We start from the raw sequence: 15685 nt of genomic DNA, 5'->3' as shown, positions 1-15685 counted from the left end.
TGATACTGGCAGGGGATCCTGCGAGCCTTGATCTCCGCGCAGGGAGATGGAATCCAAGTGAGATCCAAAGCTTGATCCAAAATCTCGAATTCGAAAAGAGATCGAGAACAGCACGGTAGTTGATGCCGAGGCGAAAAGACGGGCACCGATGAGCCGCTCTTCGATGGATAACCTTAGTCCCGAAGCCAACAGTCTCGCCCGCTGCAAAGACGGACCTGGATGTTTTGTGCCAATATTTACTTACACTTGATTGGGTCCCTTCTGGCCAACTCGAGTAAACGGGTTCGGTCATATTAGTCCCACTTACGCAATCTGCACTAACACACCTGGAAATGCCCCGATATGCTTGACTACCCAGGGAACACTCCTTTGCGCTAATGCTTGGTGTCCCACTGCATACTGCTGCAGATCAATAAAGGGCGATCCTGAACCAAGATGTCCCAATTGCGCGCGCAAGGCTGGACGATCAAGAGATGACGACACTGCTCTACCGAAGTGCGCCATGCACGAACTCGAGGCCAAGAGATTCGCAAGATGGTGACAGGGGGCCTAAGGGGCTTTCAGCTCCAGGCCCCAATGAGATATAATTGGGATCATTTGGCGTACCCTTCGGACCTCTGGGTAGCGATTCACACATTCTATCGACTATCCCGAACGCCCCCACCGCAGCGCCGATATACTTGTGTGTTCTCCCGATAATTGCTCGTGCCAAAACTACCTACATCATGGGTGCCGACGGAAACGCCCATCCCAGCTCCGACCCCGCTGTCTATGACGAGTACGCATCCAAGTGGGCGACTCTGCCCACGGACGAGGAGGGCTGGGTGAAGCGGGCCCAGGATGTCGCTGCTGTTCTGGCCCAAGACGCCGCCGCGAGAGAGAAGGAGAACAAGTCCCCCAAGGCAGAGGTTGCGCTCCTGAAGCACGCCGGGCTGCTCAAGGTCCTTGGGCCTCGCAAGTACGGCGGCGGCGAGCAACCGTGGAGCGTGGCTTATAAGACGATTCGTGAAGTTGCCAGGGGTGATGGGTAAGAGTTCTCGCAGGACCAACATGAAGTTTGACAGTGGACGGACGCTCATGCGGATAATGCGACTTAGGTCCATTGGTATGCTTATAGGCTACCACCTTTTCTGGTCCACCACTGCCAATGTGGTAGGGTCTCCGGAGCAGGCGGATCGCCTCCAGAAACTGATCATCGAGAACAACTACTTCGTCGGAGGTGCTGTCAACCCCCGTGACAGTAACTTGACAATCAGAGCCGATGGCGACAACATTGTATTCAATGGATTCAAGAACTTCAACACTGGCGGTGTGGTGTCGGATCTCACCGTTCTCGAAGGCGCATTGGAAGGAACCGAAGACCGCATCTTTGCCATCGTCCCGACAAGCCAACCCGGCGTTGTCTTCTCGCACAACTGGGACAATGTCGGCCTTCGCTTGACTGAATCCGGCAGCGTCAAGATTGAGAATGTGCCGGCGCCTTGGACCGACGCGCTAGGATGGGATGCCGAGAAGAAGAAGCCCGACCCTGCTATCCTCAGCATCCCCTGGGCCTCGTTATTGATACCGACGTGAGTAGGCCAGACGACAATTCCCAAGATGCATTCTCATTGGATCCATACTGATCCTTGATGTCCAGTATCCAGCTTGTATTCAGCAACTTCTACCTCGGAATCGCACTCGGCGCGTTGGACTACGCATCCAAGTACACCACCACGAACACACGTGCCTGGCCCTTCGGTGGCGATGTGAGTCTCGCCCGTAGCTTCCTCAACTTTGCCCCTTGAATAGGGCAGTTGGCTAACATACAACAGAACAAAGAAAAGCCGACCGACGAGTTCTACATTCTGTCGACGTACGGCAACTTCCTCGCCCATCTCCGCGCAGCAACTGCCCTAGCCGACAAAGCCGGGCTGGAAGCCGACTCCATCTACGGGAAGTACTCCGATAAGCGCGACGGGCTCACGGCTCAGGAGCGCGGAGACCTCGCCGAGTGGATTGCCAGCGTGAAGGTCGTGACGACGGACACCGGGCTGCGCGTCACGGCGGGCGTGTTCGAGGTCACGGGCGCCAAAGCCACGGCGTCCAAGGTCGGGCTGGACCGGTTCTGGAGAGATCTCAGGACGCATACGCTTCACGACCCTGTCGCGTTTAAGAACAGGGAACTGGGCCGCTACCAACTGCTCGGAGAGATTCCCGAGCCTACCTGGTATACTTGAGCGTGTTGGCCACCTATCTTGATATTGATGGGGCTGGTAGCGGTATATGGTGGTTCAGAGCAAAGCATTGATTGATTCAACCTTCAACGGCCCTCGTCGTATGCTAGTCCACGGGTTACTCCTTCGTGTTGTGATTATATCCTTCCTCTCGTGTTTGGCCATCCAATCTTCTGACTTCTCGGGGTCATATTTCTGTGAGATCCTCTTTACGACGTCTTCCAGTTGCCCGCATCCTTGACACCTTTGGCAACATTGCCAGTACCCTCCTCCACCCCTGATCCAATATTCGAAAGGCCATCGCCAACGGGCTTACCGGCGCCTCCAGTAGCTTCGTTGGTGGTGGTGCCCAGGCCACGGCCGACGGCACCCACCACGCCCCCAACAGTGTTCGTCAAACCCCCAGCAACATTCCCAACCGTGCCTGTGGCGGTCTTGGCTGCTCCAGTGACGCCAGAAGTGGCATTGGTGTCCTCCTTCTTATTATTCATCGTGGACACGGAGAAACTCTGCGCGTGTGTGTGTGTGTGTGTTTATGTGTGTGTGTTTATGTGTGTGTGTTTGTGCGTGTGAACGACTTGTGATTCGTCTCGGATCCGAACACTTGTGATAATAGATACTCGAGGGATTATGAGTCGGGAAAAGAATCAGTCTTCTTTCCACATCTGGGACAACGATGATTAAATACCCAACAAGGGGGCAACGTCATGGCCCCACCACACATCGCCAAACCATTAGATAGATGACCACCCCAATGACGTTTCGAATGGTTGTCTAGGAGGGATATGGGCCTTGGAGCAAGGTTCTGCACTCTAAAGTCAAACCAATCAAACCATGTCTTGAGGAGATTCCAAGAGCAAATAACCTTCAGTGATCTGCATGATTGGATCAACCTCGGGGGCGGCAGAACAAATGAGGCGATTTACGTCATCTTCGACAACACACACCACGTTCCGATGAGCCTAGATCCCGGCAGCGGCATCATCAGCCGCAACGGTCGTTTAGCTTGCCGGAGAGTATACATATAGAGATATTTTAAAGGGCCCGGTGCGACTAGGTCGAGACTTTGCCGAGCAATTACAGAGATCCAGCCAGGCTTGCAGCTGATCGCGCTTCTTGTGTGATGCACATACTCGATCAGAAAGATTAGGGTCCCAATCAAGAGGCAGATTTTATCACCACCTCCGAAATACAGGGTCGAGCAGCAGCATATGCGATTTGATTTTCGGAGTGCCTGCATGAGAAATGTGCCCTAAATCTCGCATGAAATAACGTTTTCCCCTGAACGAAGCCCCAAAATCAAATTATTTGATATGTTCGGTCGCTTTGGCGCGGCAAGGAGGCGGCGCAGCAATTACGCCCGGGGAAACAGCGGCTTGCGCCGCAGGAAGATCAAACAGAAAGGAGCCGAACCCCTGCACCAACTTGGAAGCGCCACCTACGGAGAGCCACGATATTGGCGTGGCGTGGCTCCTCATGCAAGGCAGAAACCATCGCCGTGGCAGGTCCCTGGCATTTGTGCTGCGGTAAGGGCTCAAGTTGGGGGCTGTTTCCAACCAGCAGACAAAGCCCCTACATAATTAGTAATTATCAACTATATGAAGGCCATTGCATCCAGATCTTGGCCATGGCTGAACCTTTTCGCCCCATTCTTACGTGATACTTTCATTGCCAACGTCTCCTCCCCTCCCATCAAGTAGTATTACAATGGGACTTGCCGGTGTCGGGGATTCCGCCACCAGCGCAATCGGCGATGTGGCTGGATCTGGGCTAGATCCAGCCGCCAAAATCATCCTTGTTATCCTGATCATAGCTTTGCTCGTCATCGCAATTATCGTGTGGGACTCGAAGAGGCGGAACGAGAATCACGGACGAGGAGACGAGGAAGTTACTGAGGGCGGCGGCATACATCCTGACCAATGGAGTACACCAGTTGTCGTCGCCCGACAACCAGGCATGACCGAGAGCGGCGGCATACATCCTGACCAATGGAGTACACCAGTTGCCGTCGCCCGACAGCCAGACATGACCGAGACGATCAGAGACGCCAGACGAACGAGCCTGAACAGCAGCACTTCTTCGGTAGATCACCATCAGCCGGAAGACACGGTCTCGCTGCTTGGGAGAGAAGACGCAACGCGTGGCGGCAGATTAACGGCCCCTGACCCGGTGGTAATACCGACTTTGGGAACTCCTCGCAACTTGCCGATTATTTACGTGCCGCCATCAGCAAAGGACAGCCGGGTCAGGAGGGCGCCATGGCATTGAAACGGTATTGGGCGACGAGGAATCATGGTCGTTGTCGCCTGTAGGGATGCCTCTTCAACATCATGACGACCACCGCCACATTTGCGCATCGGACTGGGTACGGGGTTTTGGGGCGTTGGACCGCTTGAAAGAATCGAGCTGGGATGGAATTAGGCGCAGCTTTTGCACAAGTCCCTTGTAAAATACAACCTGTCAAGTTCTCGACCTCTCTCGTTTCCCCCTCCACTGCGGGTATACTTGAGCCACAGTCCTCTCTTGGCTGAGAGAGACAGCCATCCGGCCATACTGGAAAGGGGAGATAAACATCCCCCAAGAACAGATGTTGGCTCGTGTTTGCCCCTTTTTCATCCACCAAGCCCCGGCACTTCCCTGGAGGAACCCATTTCTCAAACGACACTTCCGTGTGAGCCATCGGCCAATGAGTCTGACCTCGAGAGGGATACAGTAAGTTATAAACATCCCAAAAATGGCCATATAATGATATTATTCAGGGGCAATGAGGGCTATTCCTAAGCTGTTGGATGTCTCACGTCCATATTTGCTAATTACGCATTAAGCCCCGCAGAGAAACGTGACCCAGATTATACGTGTCGCAAATATGCAGCTTGTTGGTCGGCGGCAGCCTAGGGTCGTAAAGGATATGGTGGTCTGCTGGTGTGGCGCCAAACAGCGGAGAGAGCCTGCGCTTCCAATCAACAGAGGCTTTGACCTTGACGCTGCTGTGAAAGGGGAAGTCATCTTCCCTCCTCAGCAAGACGACCGCCCGAAAAATGGTAGGCACCCCCGCTGACGTATTTTCCATCAGTGACCACCGTGCTACATTCGGGGGACCGTGGATGCGGTTTGTGACCTCGGTGGACCCTACCACCGTCGTACCGTGTTGCATCCCTCGAGTAGTGGTTCTTTTCAACTTGTAGCCGGACTTTGCTGCCCAGTTGTCGGCCCCCTCACCCCCTATCATGACGTCTGTCTGCTCCCTCGGTTCCAGCGTCCACCTCCCTTTGGGCGCGATTTCGAAGACGTCGAGCTCAGATCCTATCTCATCTCCTTCGTAGACGAACTGGATATCGACTTTGGCGATACGGCGCGTCCCTTTGTGCGAGTCAAACTGGAACTCGTAGACGATCAGAGAGAGGCAGAGTCGACACCATGTTTGAAGTAGCCGTGGATAACGTCCTTGGCCACGCAACGGATGTCGACGACCCCTCGGCCATCTGTGATGGTTTCGCGCTGGAAGCTTGAAGATGCGTCGATCCTGGGTCTGAAGTCACCCTCCTCGTCTATGTCCTCGCTGAGCATGATTTCAGCCATGACATGCTCGTCTTCCATTGGCACCGTGAGTAAATTTACGTTCTTCAGTACTTCCGTCTCATCCATATCCGGAATAACCCTAGAAGTGACAAAAATGTTTGGTTGCCACGCTCCATCCTGAAAGCTCTTAAGCTGGGACAAGAATACGGCTCGGTCGAAGCTTTCACATTCGTCAAGAGCGCCTATGACAAGAAAGACCCTTGAAAACAGCGCCATTACAGTCTGAAGACACTCAGAAGTCTCAGAAAACGTTGGTCTTCGCCCTAGGCTTTGCCAGCGCAGCCTCTTCATAGCGCCTCCCAGGACCCCCTTTGCTCGATATGCAGTCACCTGTTGGGCCAGCTGCACCAAGAGATTTGCAAAGATCTCACTTCCGCTCTCCGACCTATGGAGGTCAAAGAAGATGTAGGCGAGGCCAGCTGCCCTGTCTTGCCCGAAGCGCAAAGTGAGATCGTCGATAATCACCGAGGTGAGAATTGTTTTCCCGGCCCCGGCAAGCCCTCGGCAGAAGAGTGTCTGCCCACGGATGCTAACCAGAATTTGTAGTCCTGAGACTCGAGGAGAATAGGGAAACATTTCAGTCCAGACCTTTCCATCCGTCTCATTGCTCTGCGGGGGGGAGTCTGCCCACAGATCATCGTCCGAACTTTTGGCTTTGTCTTTGCAATCGCAATCTTCTTTATCGCAGACTGTGTTGAAGTCGGATGGCTCTCCGATATTGCTCTGACCGGCGCTTCGTCGACGGGTGACAGCGGAGATCTTGAGATTGTCGTCTTCGTCGAGGATGTCTTCGCGGTACGGGGGAAGGAAGAGGGCCACATCCTGCATGTGCTGTTTAATATGTCTTCGCAGTTCCCCTTGGGCTTCGGGGGTGTCCCGGTCGCGGAAGCGCTTCTCAACGACATCCGGATAGCCGCCACATAAAGGGCAGCTCTCAAACAAGAAAGCAGCCGATAATTCAGGAGCCAGAGCCTGCAATGTGGCAATTGAAGCTTCTTAGCCGGGTCATCCCCGTGTTCGGGGCTCTCGCCAAAGAGTTCATAGAGGACGACAACCCGGATACGAACCTATCCGCCGACGCCCATGACTACTATTCCGACATCGTAAATATAGGCTATATCTTGTCCATATCCCGCGGAGAGTGGGCTTCTGGCGTGAGGGACGAGGTGGTGACTAGGCTGTTGGCAGCTTTAAACACCCGGCTCCCTTCGCAATGGACATTCTTTAGCGTTGTCACGCTGTCCCCGGTATGTCTATCTCTTCACTTTTGCGACCAGCCGCCTGACAATGCATAGGGGCTCACTGTTATCCAGGCGTCTGCTATGGAGCAAGGCGAAGCGGAGCAATTTCCAGCGCTTAACGAGCTGTACAACTTGACCGAGTTGCGTGGTCTGGGAGGCTTCGACGAGTGCCTCGAATTGCCGGGCCAGCCAAGCGAGCGCCGCAGGCAGTACGTGGAGCTCGTGGGCCGCGGCGTCTCCCTTTTTCACAAGACCGAGAGGCAGTCCAATAAAAAGCGCGACAAATTCCTGCATCGGGTCAAAGAGGCCAGCAAACATCTCTTGGACGTCTACTGCCGGGATCGCTCTGGAACCGATGCCGGCGAAGAATTCGGCCTCTCTCAGCATCCCAGCCATGGGATAAAGGATCTCGCCGACAGGGTTTACAGTCTATTGGAGCGGCACTGGAAATGCCACTGCGCCCAACGAGCAGCCAGGCCTTCCGGGGCGAGAGAGGCGAGGCTGAGTCTGATTAGGCACCGCCAGTTGGCACCCAAATTGCCACTGCCGGAGATTAGGGCGCAGAGCCATCACCCGGCCAAGTTCGATGTCCCCTTGCCTATCTGCAAGGGCAGTGTCGAGTGGAAAGTGACGAATGTTGAAGTCAAGCAGACATGGTGAGATGGCAGCCTCGCGAGGCCTCTTCAATCTCGGCGTCTTACCCGTTCTCTGACAGTGGCCCCTCGCCCATACCACTCAGCAGTGGACACTCAGCTGTGGACACTCAGCTGTGCCTTTGCCTTTCTCTACTCTCTCTCTCTCACGAAAATCTGACATGTCTGCCAAGGTGTGTTCATGTCAAGTCGACTGCAACGCTGACCCCTTGCTATGTCTCTCGCAAAACTTAAACGGTTTGAGGCTCCTAGACATCACGACAGTCACACACCATGCACACCCACTGCACAGGTTAAGCGGCAGAAACACCGGCCCACTCACGAATATGGGGAGTGCTGGTGTCTAGATTAACATGGGATAATTAAATGTTCTTCCTCTTCCCATTAAGGGCTATTTTCTCAGTGTCCTCCCTTTTCTGTTTCCCCTCTCTCCAACATTCCGACTCGGTCAGGGCGGCCAAGCTTGGGAGTAAAGGTGCCCAGAATCTGGGCAATATGTGATATTATGTGCGGGCTATAACAACAGCTGGCGTTCGCCTACTCGCAATGCCGCATGCACCCCGGACTTTCTCTTTACCACGTACGACTAGTGATTGAGCGGCACCCGATAATCCATGTTTCAGTTAGCGACCGGCATTCGCCAAACGGTAAGGTAGTGGCCATAAATTGTTTCGTCCACCATTTCAACCTCACGCGCTCATTGTTCCTGGTGGCTAAAAACAGCGCCTTTACGGCGGCTTGGCCACCCAACCGGGTGATAGCTGTCGTCTCCAGCGCCAATGAATCCCATTACGAAAGTGAAAACCCCGGAGCAGGTCCAACGCCAAACAAAATCCTCACTGTGCCCTCGCTTGCAGTGAGTGGTTCTAGAACCTAACCCCGGGTGAGATAATTTTCCTTGTTAATTATACCAAGAGTTTAATATGTCTGATGGCACGTGCAGGTCAGGAGCGAGGGCCCAGAAGGGGGATATAAAAGCAGGGGCAACTCGCCGTCTGGGAGAGTCATGACTCTCTGTGATCCAGGTTTCAACCCAGAGATTGGAATAAGCTTGCCGTGACAATGAAGTCTCTCCACCTTGTTGCTGGCCTGTCCATTGTGGCGCAGGTACTTGCCAAGCAAGCCCCGACACTCGAGGTAGTTGCGAGGCAGATGTGTAGCTGGGAGGGCCACTGCAGAGGTAAGTCTCCCCTCAACCCGACACTACCGCCATTATATTGACACCCCCCCAGGTGACCCCTGCCGTACCGAAAACGACTGCGACGGTTACATGACATGCGCCGCCGGCCGGTGCGCGAGCACATCGGCCGGTGGGGGACCACCCGCCACCCGGTCGACACGCCCACCGATATTCACGATCCCGACAGAACCAACGACCTCCGCCAGACTGTCTAGTGGGCCATCTCGATCGACTTCAACCAGGCCGCCGGGTATAGTCCCTGGTCGACCAACGTCGACACAACCCTCCACTTGCGAGTGGACTGGCCATTGCATCGGTATGTCCCCTCCCCTGATCAGCCCCTCCCATCGTCATCAGGGCCAGGGGTTGTATTATATATATATATATGTGCTCACACACGCAACCGCGCAGGCGACGCATGCAAGACCGAGAACGACTGCGACGCCGACTTCATATGCCGGGCAGGGCGATGCGCCAGCCCGGATGAAGAGGCCCCGACGCAGGGTTTCCCGCTGCCCACCCGGACCACGACGATCCCGGTGCCGGTCCCCTCGGATGACTGTGAATGGACTGATCACTGTCTTGGTAAGTTCCATATTTTGTTCCGTCGCTAATTAGATGGACCATGTTTGAGGGGGACGCAATGCTGACGAATATGTTCACCCCTCCAGGCGACCCCTGCGCTGCCCACGAGGACTGTGACGGCGATCTTGCCTGCGTCGATGAGCAGTGTGCGCTAGTGGGCTTCGCTACTGTAGTGATCCCTACATTGCAGCCACCTACTGTAGCTATTCCTACAGCGCAGCCACCGTCCGCCGGATCCCCCTGTGCAGCTGGTAGTTGTGAGGGTATGTTCTTTTTCTCTTCGCGGCTTGTCTAGCCCTTGAATAAGCACCAGCCACTAACTCTGGAGTAAGTTGGGAGCTCCTGTGCCACTGATCGAGACTGCGGTACAGGCTTGTTGATTTGCAGGGACGGAAGATGCAGCCTGTGAGCCTGTGGTGGACGAACATCCTATTTTCGACAAACACCAGAGGGAATAAGAAAAAGGGCAAGACTGAAAGTCCTGAGCAGAGGTCTGGAGGTTGTAAGGCAAGAGAATTGGTTCGACTTGAGTTCAATTTGTCTTGGTTAAGTCATCTATCTATCCAGCCTTATCATTGCGTATCATATAGTGCCGCTGGCTTAAGCCGTGTAGCTTAGTTCAACGTCATCTTGTCTATCCGATATCTCTTGCTGGAACGGTCAGAACCAGACCACCCCTATCCTCGAAGGATGGCAAGCCACTGCAAACATAAGCTACATTTTAACGGATGCCCGGTGTATCTGCAACAAGTATTAGGGCATAGCAAGGCTGCTCACACTATCGATATGTCTAGAATTCATACGACTTAAAAGGCGGGACGAGGGATGTGGTTGCAGAAGTGTTGGTCCGTGAAGAATACCGGGTTAAGGTGGAGAAGGGTAGTTGATCAAGACGAAGCGAGGAAGATGTGAAGGAGGTCTAAAGTCAAGGTTCCATAGGTGTTCTTGCGCCCCCGGACAGTAACGGCTACGCTCATACATATGATATGTCAACCGCTAGGATCATCACTACATGGAATCCCGGTCGCCAGGCGCAGATTCTTTGGGCCCACAAAGAAGGACGATGTTGCAGAATTTCGATTCAAAAGGTCTTACAATTGACTAGCCGATTAAATCCTGAGTTTCTAAATCTCGTAGCGGTCCGTCTTGTCCTGCACCGGGCGGTAGATGAAGTAATCGAAAGAAGCCTGCAGCGCGGTTCCGTTCAGATCAGAGCAAGCCACACCGACAAACGCGCCAGTGAAGCTCCCATGCGCTTGATGGCCGCCACACTCGTCAGAGACGATGGACGCATCAAAGACGGGCCCAATCTTCTTCAGGGCCTCCTCACCCTCCAAGGCATAGAAGAATTGGAGGTCGTGTCCACGGATGGAGAGGGCCAGCTTCACTTTCCCATTCTTAGGGATCCGGACCGGGTCAGGCTGCGGAGTCTCCAAGTTGCTGCCTGGCCAAGATGCCTCGGAGCTCATTATGAGGAGCTCCCTCTCCCCGTCGGAATGTGCCGTCACGGTGAGGTAGAAGAAATTGAACCGGCAATAGTATGCCGTGAGACCGGCGAATTGTCGCTCATCGGAGGGAGAGAAGTCAACGACAGTCTCAGCGTCGTAGGAGAAATGGGTCTGCCGCCGCGCCACCAGGGCCTGCTCGAACCAGGAGCCGATGGACTCGCGGCCAGTCAGGGTCAACTTCCCGCCGTCGGTCGACAAAATGCGCTCCGGCTCCGGCGTCCGCAACCACTGGAAATCCTTGTGCAAGCCACCGTCGAAGGTGTACCGCTGCTCGGCCCAATACTTGTCGTCGGAGCGCGTTCCCGGAACGTCGACGTGAAGTGAGGGCACCGGGCCGTTCTTGACGTACAGCCAGCCGTCGTCGCCCCAGTAGGCCTCCTGGATGGCCGTCTCGCGGCCCAAGACGCACCGACGAACCTGGCCCGTGGGCCGACCGGTGAGATGTACCAGATACGTCCGTCCCTCGGGGGTCTCAACAAGGTCGCCGTGGCCCGCTCGTTGCAGAGCGGCGAATGGGGCATCCTTGGAGGTGAGGATATGCTTCTGGGGGTGGGTCTCATACGGACCCCAGATGTCGCGGGACCGGGCCAGAGTGCAGGCGTGTTCGTACGCAGTGCCGCCCTCGGCAGTCAGGAGGTAGTACCATCCATCCCGCTTGTAGAGATGTGGCCCCTCGACGAGTCCCAGGTCGGTCCCCTCGTAGACGTTCTTCCTCGGCCCGACGAGCTTTCCGGCCACGGGATCAAACTCCTGGAGAGCGATGCCCGCGAATAGGAGGGGACGCCGGCGGTGGTCCCACAGCATGTTGACAAACCACTTGCGGCCGTCGTCGTCGTGGAAGAGGGACGGGTCAAAGCCCGACGAGTTGGCGTAGATGGGGTCAGACCACGGTCCCTCGACGGTCGGGGAGTGGACGATGTAGTTGTGGGCGTCTTTGAAAGAGCCGTCCTTGCGCTTCACATCGGTGTAAACCAGCCAGAACCGTTCACCGTCATGGGTCAGGCATGGTGCCCAGACGCCACAGCTGTCCGGGTCTCCCCGCATATCGAGCTGGCTCTTGCGGTTGAGAGGACGCGTGATGAGCTCCCAGTTTGCCAGATCCTTTGAGTGATGGATCTGTACCCCTGGGAACCACTCAAACGTCGAGGTGGCGATGTAGTAGTCATCGCCGACCCGGAGAATCGACGGATCCGGATTAAAGCCGGGGAGGATCGGGTTGCGAACAAGCGGCATGGTGTGAGGTCTTGCCTGTAAAATCGGGGATGTGTTGTGATGGAAGTATCTGTACGGAATAGTCTGTATATGTAAATTAGTTAGGTACCTATGTTGTAGGTGGTGGTGCATGGTGAGGGGACCATGCACGAGACCCAGTATTCAATTTAGCCGACAAGCAGATGTGGGGTCCGCATCTCGAAACCGTCCGTGATTGTCGTGCTTGGCAGATAGGGGCCATCGTTTTGTGACGGGGATCCACAGGTAGCGAAAACGAAAAGAACAGAACAAGCGTTTGCCATTCGCCTGCACGGTGTAATAAGTAGAGCTTGTTGAAGGTGCCCTGCTCAAGGGGATGGAGAAGAAATTAAATAATATTACCACAAGTCTAGAAGCTGGAGTAACCTCGTCGAAGAGGCTAGAGATATCTGATCACGACAATTGAGACAATGTCATAATATAGGCCAACCATTTTCACTGGGCTAATTACCTGATAAACTTCTCATCAGCATACACACCGAACACTTGATCTAGGCCTTCGCAGCCGGGACTCCTTCCGCCGCCTGTGCAGATGCTGCAGATGCTGCTCCAACTGCAAGCAGGTTCGGCTGGCCAGGCGTGTTCTGCGGATACCGGGAGTTGAATCCAATAACGGAGCGGGCCTTCTCGAACGTCGCGGTCCTAATCTGCAGCTTCTGCGTTGAAACGAGCCAGAGAACGTTCTCGCTACAAGGCGGAGTAGTCAGGGAGCCAGAATAGCTGATGGGCCAACTTGTTAGCACGAATACATCCGAGGCAATTAGGGGGTGGGCAGGATATGAGCTGGTTACCTCTGGAATGACCCGGCAATCAACGTGTTAACTAGCTCGGACATTACAAGAGGCTGTGTCTTGACCGCGGTGCCGGGAGTGGCGATCTCCTGCGCCCGGGAGAGAACGGTTTCCAGCAGGTTGGACGAAACCCCAGCAGCTCTAGTCATGGGCAAAGTGACGAAACCCTGAACACCTCCGAACGCGCCCCCCTCTGCAGCTGCGGCCACCTCGGGGGCCTGTCGGCTGGAGTGCGGGTGATGCTGGCGGCGGAGCTTTGCAGCGGTTGGTTCGACGGTTGCTGCAGCTCCGGCTCCGGCTCCGGCTCCGTTGTCGAGGTCCACGAAGACGCCGATAACGGCAATCTCCCCCTCAGCAGACTGCCAGACCATGTGCATTTCCACTGTTTACAATCGACGTCAGCGTTCGTGTTCAGCTCTCGAAGCGATACTGGAGAATACTCACTAGCAATACTAGTTCCGTTGTCGAGATGCTCGCTCGGCAGGTGGAAGTGGAACTGCTGGAACTCGTATGTCTTTCCTCCAACCTTGAGCGTGCCACCCTTGCCGACAACCTCGATGGTGGTACCCAGGTTCTCGAACTCGGTCCCTTCAGGCATGTCGGCAATCGCAAGCTCCAGGTCGGAGGCGGATACCATCTGGAAGACGCCATCAACCATATCGATGGGCGACTGTCGGGTGCCGGTGGCGCACTTGACGTTGGCCGCACCGCCGTCCAATGCCGCCCAGTTCAAGGGACCCTGGGATTCTCGGGTCAGTTGGGCTATCCATTGAGCATCCCATGCTCGCCATCGATCTTGAGCAAGGGCCATTGGGGGGGAGGAGGTAAAAGAGGTCAGGGAGCACCAGGGTGTATCGTACGATGGTACCCGCATAGCCGAACGTCTTGATCTCAACGGCACCACCCTCCTCGGCGCGAGGGAAGAGATGAGTGCCGTACGCACACGACGCCCACACCCGCGTCGCAGACGCGGCAATAACGAGGACCGGGAGGGAAAATTTTGCCATTGCAGACCAGCATGCAGGGACAAACAAGAGAAGAGAGAAAAATAGGAAATGGGAGAGAGAAAGTAAATAACAGGTAAAAGAACACTACAACTTGTAGTGAGAAGAAAACGAACGAAACAAGAAATAATCGTCGGAGCAAATTAGACGTAAATTATCAGCACCGGACAAGTGGACGTCAAGGCGTATTTGGGTCCCCTCACCATGCCGCCAGCGTCGAAATCCGGTAGGTATCAATCAATGGCTAGAACGACTAATACCAATTACCAAATACAATTTGACAATCATAATCTGGCTGAGTTGCTGTTACGCTGGAATTTGCGACACTGCGCCTTGTTGCCAAGCAACAGCGGGAGGCATGCTCTTCCGCCAAGTGAAACAGGGGGACTGGATAGGCCAAATATGCGTAGGAGGAAATGACTCTTCAGTGATCCGTACACACGGGCTCCTTGCCAAGTCAGGCCGCTTTTTGAACCCCCACACCCTTGGCAGTAAGAGATGCTTGTTTTGAGGAAGTCGACGACGAAAGAGGCGTGCGATGAGACGCGCGCCCTGTCTCAACCAGCAAGCCCGTCCACTTGACAGAGAATCCGTTATCTTTAGACGCTCGGCGCCCAGAAGTTTGACCGTCGGATCGACCACAAGGCAAATCGACCCCGGGATTGTTATTTCTAACTCTTTGAAGCGTCGTCCAGGAGTCCAGGCCTCCAGGGTCGAGCCTGATTTTGCGGCTGACAATCAGGGCGGGCCTGGGCCTTTTGATTTGCAACCTTATTTCTTCTCATTGGGATCAGCAAGCAGCCAGCATCCGACGACTCGTCCAATGGCAGGCTCTGGATTTCGAGATATCTAACCCCGACTAGGTACGTATACCAGCCACCGACCACATTTTTCCATGGCCCCTGAGCCATTATCCCGTATTTTCCCGTCGCAGTCAATGATGGCGGGAATTCCATTTTGCCCTTTTCCTAAAGATACCACACACTGTTCTTAGCCTACGAGGTCGGCGGTCCCGAAACAGGACGGCCCTTACGCTGTTCAAAGCGACTCCATATTTAAAAGCTGTAGGGGAATGCCGACTTCGAAAAGGCCATCATCACCTTCCGCACACGCGAGGCCGCAGGCGGACACGGAGTTGCTCGTTTCGGCCAAGGCATGGGACCACGATGGGCTCCTGGAGACAGCTGCATCGGGGTTCATGCCTTCCTTTTCCTCCACCTTCTCATCCATTGAGAACAAGTCGTCCGGTTTCGCATCACCGCACGAAGACGCGGCCGCTTTATACCGAGGTTGATGCGCATGCTCACCGTCCGTATTCCCAATGTGTCTGTCTGATGGGCTGCGTAGTCTCTCCATCCTCGAGGAAGTGAACCACCTTCTGCAACATAGCCTCTTAGGTGAGAACCAGATGACACGACACACCTACTCAAGACTGGCCGACACCCGACACGCGCTGCAACTTAGCATGAGATACGGCACAAAAGCTCCGACTGCGCTGGCCGGGGAGATCTGGGTCCCGGCCGTCCATCCGGGCTCAACAGACACGTGGATGCGGGGGGGGGGGGGGGGGGGTCAACCGCAAGCTCAAGATGGGAGGGGGCAAGACATAAAAAAATGGGGAAAATATTTTATTAAAAATTAGGAAAGGCAACCCCCCCGCATAACAACCGCAGGCCC

The 15685-nt window shown here is 54.9% G+C and overlaps 8 protein-coding genes across 8 annotated transcripts; 4 read left to right on the top strand and 4 right to left on the bottom strand.

Moving 5' to 3' along the window:
* Positions 1-725: 725 nt before the first annotated feature.
* On the top strand, positions 726-2219 carry QBC33DRAFT_558424 (acyl-CoA dehydrogenase/oxidase; the record flags this gene model as incomplete). The annotated part of the gene is made up of 4 exons (XM_060429883.1): positions 726-1027; positions 1098-1571; positions 1640-1748; positions 1815-2219. The coding sequence occupies 4 exons, from the start codon at positions 726-728 to the stop codon at positions 2217-2219; spliced, it is 1290 nt and encodes a 429-aa protein (XP_060284476.1).
* QBC33DRAFT_50355 (uncharacterized protein) lies at positions 2152-2923 on the bottom strand. The gene has a single exon (XM_060425737.1). The coding sequence runs from the start codon at positions 2705-2707 to the stop codon at positions 2426-2428; it is 282 nt and encodes a 93-aa protein (XP_060284475.1). The 5' UTR covers positions 2708-2923; the 3' UTR covers positions 2152-2425.
* Positions 2924-3923: 1000 nt separating this feature from the next.
* On the top strand, positions 3924-4484 carry QBC33DRAFT_514528 (uncharacterized protein; the record flags this gene model as incomplete). Its single annotated transcript, XM_060426047.1, has 1 exon — positions 3924-4484. One exon carries the CDS (start codon positions 3924-3926, stop codon positions 4482-4484), a length of 561 nt encoding a protein of 186 aa, XP_060284474.1.
* A 541-nt stretch (positions 4485-5025) lies between these two features.
* Positions 5026-5813, bottom strand: QBC33DRAFT_577861 (uncharacterized protein; the record flags this gene model as incomplete). Its single annotated transcript, XM_060431017.1, has 2 exons — positions 5026-5598; positions 5631-5813. 2 exons carry the CDS (start codon positions 5811-5813, stop codon positions 5026-5028), a joined length of 756 nt encoding a protein of 251 aa, XP_060284473.1.
* A 959-nt stretch (positions 5814-6772) lies between these two features.
* On the top strand, positions 6773-7696 carry QBC33DRAFT_514526 (uncharacterized protein; the record flags this gene model as incomplete). Its single annotated transcript, XM_060426046.1, has 2 exons — positions 6773-7042; positions 7091-7696. 2 exons carry the CDS (start codon positions 6773-6775, stop codon positions 7694-7696), a joined length of 876 nt encoding a protein of 291 aa, XP_060284472.1.
* Positions 7697-8751: 1055 nt separating this feature from the next.
* On the top strand, positions 8752-9709 carry QBC33DRAFT_558418 (uncharacterized protein; the record flags this gene model as incomplete). The annotated part of the gene is made up of 5 exons (XM_060429882.1): positions 8752-8869; positions 8922-9185; positions 9281-9454; positions 9541-9598; positions 9670-9709. The coding sequence occupies 5 exons, from the start codon at positions 8752-8754 to the stop codon at positions 9707-9709; spliced, it is 654 nt and encodes a 217-aa protein (XP_060284471.1).
* A 793-nt stretch (positions 9710-10502) lies between these two features.
* On the bottom strand, positions 10503-12520 carry QBC33DRAFT_536679 (beta-xylosidase). Its single transcript, XM_060427727.1, has one exon. It carries the CDS (start codon positions 12304-12306, stop codon positions 10579-10581), a length of 1728 nt encoding a protein of 575 aa, XP_060284470.1. The 5' UTR covers positions 12307-12520; the 3' UTR covers positions 10503-10578.
* A 116-nt stretch (positions 12521-12636) lies between these two features.
* Positions 12637-14235, bottom strand: QBC33DRAFT_471007 (alpha carbonic anhydrase). The gene is made up of 5 exons (XM_060425189.1): positions 13865-14235; positions 13449-13743; positions 13280-13386; positions 13005-13213; positions 12637-12933 (listed from the first exon to the last, which is right to left on the bottom strand). Exons 1-5 carry the CDS (start codon positions 14009-14011, stop codon positions 12705-12707), a joined length of 987 nt encoding a protein of 328 aa, XP_060284469.1. The 5' UTR covers positions 14012-14235; the 3' UTR covers positions 12637-12704.
* Positions 14236-15685: the final 1450 nt, after the last annotated feature.

The sequence above is a fragment of the Phialemonium atrogriseum genome (assembly GCF_030411735.1).
Source record: "Phialemonium atrogriseum strain 8032-3 unplaced genomic scaffold QBC33scaffold_10, whole genome shotgun sequence".
Taxonomy (NCBI): Eukaryota; Fungi; Ascomycota; class Sordariomycetes; order Cephalothecales; family Cephalothecaceae; genus Phialemonium; species Phialemonium atrogriseum.
The sequence above is the reverse complement of the archived record's forward strand: the minus strand, read 5'-3'. Positions and strand labels throughout refer to the sequence as shown.